The 6,698-nt window shown below is 48.4% G+C and overlaps 1 protein-coding gene across 3 annotated transcripts; it reads left to right on the forward strand.

Moving 5' to 3' along the window:
• Positions 1-1,887, forward strand: LOC111079716 (glutamate transporter polyphemus). 3 transcript variants are annotated; one of them, XM_041593008.1, is made up of 7 exons: positions 1-114; positions 175-240; positions 324-474; positions 539-1,018; positions 1,079-1,257; positions 1,326-1,498; positions 1,560-1,887. In XM_041593008.1, exons 1-7 carry the CDS (start codon positions 71-73, stop codon positions 1,817-1,819), a joined length of 1,353 nt encoding a protein of 450 aa, XP_041448942.1. In that variant the 5' UTR covers positions 1-70; the 3' UTR covers positions 1,820-1,887. The 3 variants fall into 3 exon arrangements, 2 of the variants coding, with proteins under 2 accessions (XP_041448942.1, XP_041448943.1); XR_002608394.2 differs by lacking the exons at positions 1,326-1,498; positions 1,560-1,887 and having other exon boundaries at positions 324-478; positions 1,079-1,171; XM_041593009.1 differs by lacking the exons at positions 1-114; positions 175-240 and having other exon boundaries at positions 392-478.
• Positions 1,888-6,698: the final 4,811 nt, after the last annotated feature.

The raw sequence follows: 6,698 nt of genomic DNA on the forward strand, positions 1-6,698 counted from the left end.
TTGTCAAAAGTGCGAGAGAATTTGTTGTTGTTGTTGTTTCCTTTGTGTGTGGCTGAGGTTTGGCCTGGCAATGGAGCCAAAGCCAGAGCAGGCGGAACAGGCGTTAACTGAAATGTGAGTGTTTTCCCTGGCCTCTAGCTGGAGTTTCCCCTCAATCCTTTATGTGTCCTGCAGTCGCTCCAAGTCGTCGTTCTTCATCTACAATCCGTATGAGAAGCGAACCGTTGAGGTGCCACTGACGTGAGTTTTCCTCTTCCTTTGCTACGTTTCCTCCCTCGTGGAATCTTTTTCTACTCCTCTCTCTCTCTCTCTCTGGCTGTCAGCAACTGTGATGCGATTATATCCTTGCTGAAATGCGTGATTGGAACTGGAATCCTAGCGATGCCGTTGGCCTTCCGCCACTCGGGCATTTTAATAGGTGTGTTTTTTTCGGTTCTGCTGATGATCCTGCTGACGTACTCCATCCATTTGCTGGTCTGTAAGTGGCTGTGCACAGCCCACTGGCCTGATTTATTATGGTTTTATTCTTCCTGCACAGATTGCTGGCATGACCGAGTGCTGTCGGAGGCGTCGAGTGCCCCAGGTGTCCATGCCAGAGGCGGTGCAGATTGCCTACGAGCTGGGTCCCAAGTGGGTGCACTGCTTTGGCCGCACCGCAGGCATCCTCACCACCTGCGTCCTCGTCTTTGGCCAGTTCGGGCTGTGCACCGTCTATCTGGTGTTCGTGGCCAAGAACTTCAAGGAGATCGGCGACTACTACGGTGGCAAGTACAACGAGCGCTACTACGTCCTGGGCGCTTGCCTGCTACTGCTGCCCCTGTTCATGATCCGGCGCCTCAAGTATCTGGTGCCCCTCAATCTGGTGTCCAACTTCCTGCTCTACGGAGGCTTCGCCTTCATCATGTACTACCTATTCAGTGGGCTGCCCAGTCCCCACGAGCGTCTCTTGAGCACCTGTCCGAGTGAGTGGCTCGTCTTCTTTGGCATTGCCTCGTTCTCCCTGACAGCCGTCGGTTCGGTGAGTACTCCGCGCAGTCCAAAGCCATTCAATCCTCTGTTCCTCCCTCGCCCTCTACAGATGCTGGTGGTGGAGGCGAATATGGCCCATCCCCAGAGCTATCTGGGCATGTTCGGTGTTCTCAATGTCTCTGTGTTCTTCATACTGCTCTCCAACATATTCTTTGGCATCATGGGCTACTGGCGATTCGGTGAGATCGTTGAGGCCAGCATAACCCTCAATATTCCGCAAAATGAAATGTAAGTATCGATTGAACCATTCGCACAGCTCGCACAGCTAGCACGCTCTCACTCTACCTCTCTCGCAGCCTCTCGCAGCTGATCAAAGTCTTCATTGCCACGGGAATCTTCTTGAGCTATCCCCTGAATGGCTTTGTGGTGATCACTGTGATCTTTAGCGACTACAGTGAAGCCACAGAGAAGGGTAAATATCACACACTCCTGGAGTATGTGGTGCGCATCAGTTTTCTGCTGCTCACAGGTCAGTCCTTGCCTCACCAGAGAGTACTCGAAAGTTTAATTGTCTTGCCCCTTTCGTGCAGGTTTGGTCGCTGTGGGCGTGCCCAATCTGGCGGCCCTCACCGAGCTGGAGGGCGCCTTCTCTCTGAGCAATCTGAATCTGCTCTGTCCGGCCCTGATTGACATTTTCCTCAACTACGACATCGGCTATGGGCGGCTCAGGTGGAAGCTGATACGCGACCTCCTGCTCATCATCATGGGACTCGTCTTCGGGCTTGTGGGCTGCACGATGGCCATGAAGCAGCTGGTGGATGACTTCCGGATGACGCTGAAGCACATGTAGCTTCTGAATTTACTACCAACTTTAGCTCTTTTTTTTTTATTCTGCCCGTTTTCCTCTTTTTAATAAAATCTTCCTTTGCAAGAGGTCCTCTCTGGCTTTTCCTGGCTTTTCCTCCTGCCGTTGCATTTAAGAACCAAATATTTGACTTGATTTGAGCTGGTTTGGCGGCGGCGGCTCCTTGTTTGGTGGCTTTTAATTAATTGCCAGCCAAGTGTTTGCCGGCTGCCGGCTTATCCCCCATTAAGTCGGTTGTCTAAGCCGCTGCTCGTGGCCTGCCAGCCATCCTGCTGGCATCCTGGCTTTCTGGCTTCCTGTTTGCTCATCGTGGCGTATACTTGATGTTCGCTTAGGTTTAATTAGCCCAGCAGGCGACTGGCGGCAGGCGGCAGTCAGGAAGGAAGGAAGGAAGGACGGAAGGTCCTGCGACTGATCATTTCCACATGAAACATTTGGCATTTGTCTGTAATCAAATGCAGCCAGCAACAGCCACAAAAACAGGACCACGAGTCCTGTGCACATTTTATTTGTATTTTTTGGACAGTGGATTTTAAAATTGAATTCCTTGCCTCAATGGAGCGCAAATACAAAAGGCAAAGTTGCCTAGCTGCCGCACAATAAACTAAAAGACAAATACACAAATAAATACACAGCATCCCCGAGCCAAGAACGAGAAGTACAATCTCAGTGGCGCACCTTACCCTCTCTCTCTCTCTCTCTCTCTCTCTTACACTCTCTGCAACTACAACAAATAGATGTATATATGTATATAGAAATAGGCACAGGAAAAGCAACTGCCGGCGACTGTTGACTGCGCGCCAGTGTAAATAGCACGGCGGAGTACAATACGAGAACACAAAAAAAAAATGGAGTACAAGATGGTGTGGCAGGAGAAGGAGCCGGCATAGGAGTCGAAGATGGTGGGTAGCTGTGGATGGAGCAGCTCCTCAAGGAACTGCACGACGAAGGACAAGGAAGACCACTGCAGCAAACACACACAAAACACAATTTCCATTCCTCAAATACGAATACACAAATAACAAAAACGAAAAACGAAAGAGATGGAGAAAACCCAAACGAGAAGAAGAATAAAACGTTGCGACTGCCAGCGACAGCAACTAAGTAGATGGGGGAAACCAGGAGAGCCAGCAGAAAGCGCAAGACAGGGGACGGAGGGGGGGGGCGGTGTGGGCAGTGGGCATGGTTCCCTGTTGTCCTGGGGCATGATTTTTGCAGACATGTTGCTTAAAACTTAATTTAGAGCGCCGCTTGCAATGCCCCCAAAAATACCAACGAAATCAACAACAACAACTACAAAAAAAAAAACAAACTAAGGAAAACCGAAATGAGATCAGGCGGGGGGGAAAAACGGAAATGCATGCGGTAGCAGGGGTGGCAGTGGTGGCAGGGGTAGCAGGAAGTAGAGGCAGGACTCACATAGAAAATTCGCATTCGCCAGCGGCGGTCGTTTCAACTAATTTTCGTATATAATTTCGTGGCCCAGACAACAGTTGCCTCAATGGACCATCCACCCCACCCTACCCAGCAGATGTTAGCGGCAAGAGTGTTGGAGGGGGGGAGGGGATGGCTGATGGAGTCAAACTCCGTGTAGCAGCTGGAGCCGCAATTTCTTGCCTACGAGTAGTAGTTGTCAGTGCAGCATCATGTCAGTGTCATTATCAAACAATTCGCTTGCTGCAAAGTCAGCCAAAGAATGCCACAGAGAAAGGGACAGGCATAGAGAGAGAGGGAGAGAGTGGGAGAACGGGAGGGAGGATTGGAGTCGTGTCTCACATGGAGCTCATGGGGTAAGTTGTCCGCTGTCCGCTTCTTTCTGGCAGCCAAACAATGCGTGCCACAACTTCATTCTCTGTCTCCAGCTCCGCTCCGCCCCGCTACGACTGCCTGCGACTGTCTCCTGGCTGTCACATATCCAGCCGTCGAGTCCTGTCACGACATTCTCTCAAATTGAAAAAAAATTCCCATTTTAATACAATTATTTGTAGGCTAAAAAGCAAAGGCAGAAAACGAAGCAGCCGTCCCTAGACTTTGCGTCTAGAAATGGAGATGGAGAAGCCACACACAGATATGGCCGAAAGGCAGCATGTGAGATCGAGTTTTTAAGCAAGAAAAGAAAGATAGTTGCCAGGCACTTACGGGCATTGTGGCACTCGCAAGTATATCCAAAAATTAAATTAAATATCAAGTTACAGGCAGACACCAGAATTAGCAGACAGAGAGTCGAATAAAACCACTCAAAAATGATTTGCAATATCCATAAAGTCCACCAAATGCCACCTGTTAGATGGCCCATACTCTGTGGTATTTTCCACCTCAAATATCAACCATCAAAGTGACTCTTCACTGTTGTGTGTGCTCAGGTGGTGGCGGGGATAGATGGAATAACTGGAGCAAGGTCTAAGCTATCTCTGACCCATGAGAGGAAATCCCTTTCCCGTTCGCGTTCCCAGTCCTGGTCCGTACTGTCACCGTCACTGGCGTTTGTCAAGCCGCTTTGGCACGTTCCATTTGTGCCGCCTAACATTTATTTGCCTGGCTGACTGAAATGTCATATTTACTTTTGGCCACGTTTTCTTCATACTGATTTCGTGTGTGCCTGTGTGTGTTGTGTTTGTTTGTGTGATTTGCATGCTGAAGGGGATGACAAAATTAGACCACAGTGTGGGAAAGAGAGTGGGGGAGGAGTGGGAGTGGGAGCGGGTGGGGGAGAAAGATAGCTGGGAGAGGAGCATCTCAACTATTTACTTATTTATTTCTTATTCAATGCAATTTCGCTTGAGAATTTACCCAAGTCTCCTTCTCCGTCTCCGTCGCATGTGAGTGCGAGTGCGAGTGGGAATATTTTCCAACATTTCTTGCCACCCGACATTTTCCTTAGTTTTTCTGCTTGTACCCCCCCACCCCACTACATTTTCCTTAGATTTTCTCCTCTTCATTCTTGCTTTCTTTCCAATTTGAAATGTGCACTGGGCACTGACGTGGAATAATGCTGGTATGCAGAGGAGAATCCCTTACAACCATCCATCCATCCATCCATCCATCCATCCAGCTATCCCTCTAAGCATTCATTCCTGCATCTAACCATCCATCTATTCATTCGTGTGCCCTGTCCTGTCCTGGCCTTTGCTTTTGCTTGTGCTTTTGTTTTGCGGCATGCGATTTGCAGATTTTTCCAACATCCCGAAACCCTTTGGCAGTGCTCGTGATGGTGCTCGTGCTCGTGCCCTGCCACCCAGAGATTCCAGACAACTGGTCAACAATGTGCCAGTGCATAAGTTGGCATTATGCAACAAATATGCAACAGAACAGGGGGTCACATACTCCCCGTTGGAATCCCCTTGTGGCATGTTGGGTTGTTGGATATGGACATGGAGAGCAAAGAAGGGAAAGAAATGATTGCAAGGCCAGAAGAGTTTGCCAAATCACTCAGCTCGGGCTCTCGGCCACCAGGCAAGTTCTGCCAGCGATTTGCATAGACAAACAGTCCGAGCATCTTAAAGATACATGCTGCCTGCCTAGCTGTTGCAATCAGTGAGAGCTGCGCTTGCCACTTGCCACTTGCCTCTCTCGCCTACTCACTCTCTCTTTCTTTCTTTGGCCTGAAGCTGGCTGCTAATTAAGTGTGTGAATTCCTATCGGACGATGAGTGGCGGCAGCCAGGAGGCAGGGGCTCTACTGCTCTTCTAATGAACCAACTAATTGCAACTAACGGCAACTGCAAAAGTAATCAAAGTGGCAGCCTCTGAGCCGACGACTCCTTGGTGGAGCCCCAAAAGAGTCGGCCAAAATGGCAATAATAACGAAAACTTTGTTCAAGAATTTTCAGAATGTTGCACAAATATGCGCAGAATGCAGCAAAATATGCTTGGACCAAAGCAAACATGATTGGGTCTTGGAGACAGTGGTGGGGGGTGCTGTGGGGTGGGGTGGGCTGGGCTGACTGAAGTGGCAGACAGAAGCTCGTTCAAGTTGCCGTTACTGTTGCTGCTGCTGCTGCTGCTTCTGGCTTATATCAATAATTGCCAAAAGCAAATTGGAAAAGTTATGCGCCTGCAGTTAATGCGACCAGCGGAAATAGTCGCAGCCAAAATGGCGCAACAGCCAAACGGAAGTGCCCAAAACACACACACACAAACACAGAAACAGACACAGTCACACATATAGACTCATGCATGAATATTCAAAGTTGTTGACTGTACTTCGGTTATTAGTATTCCACTTTTTGTGGCGGGCGATTGAATATGTCGATGAGGCTGATCTGATCCGAGTATTATTTTGCTTACTCCATACCAATCAGATAGCCATTTAAATATATCTATGTATCTGCTATATATCCATTTATCGTCTATCTAATTTGGATATCTCCTAGAGCGATCTTTATCCCTCTTTCTCTCTATATTTAATATCGAAAGAGTATCTCAAATTTCAGCCTTTACTTGCCCAAAACTTTCTGCTCGATCTTCTTCTTGTTTTGTTTCAACATTTTGTTGGAAACTTGCGCAGTTTTTTCTTCGTTTTGATTTCGAGAAGAGAACTTGCTGCCATTGGCAGTCGGCCGTTGTTGAAGCAGCTCTCAAGATACTCTCGTACTTTCGGCATCGATTCCAATTCGAGTTGGAGTTGCAGTTTGGAGTTCTGTTTGGTTTCGTTTTGGTTTTGGTTTGGTTTTTTTTTTTACTTTTGAATTATTAAAACTACGCCAAAACTTGCTCAGGCCGTTGCCCACACAAGGCCTCCTCCAGCATGGGCCTCGTTGCGGCCCATTGAATTGATATTTGCCATTTAAATTTCAGACTAACTAATGATCGAGTGGCTGGGGCATATAAAAGCAGACACTGCCGCTGGATTGGAGCCACAGAAA

This window comes from Drosophila obscura, unplaced genomic scaffold (assembly GCF_018151105.1).
Source record: "Drosophila obscura isolate BZ-5 IFL unplaced genomic scaffold, ASM1815110v1 contig_186, whole genome shotgun sequence".
In the NCBI taxonomy this organism is placed as follows: Eukaryota; Metazoa; Arthropoda; class Insecta; order Diptera; family Drosophilidae; genus Drosophila; species Drosophila obscura.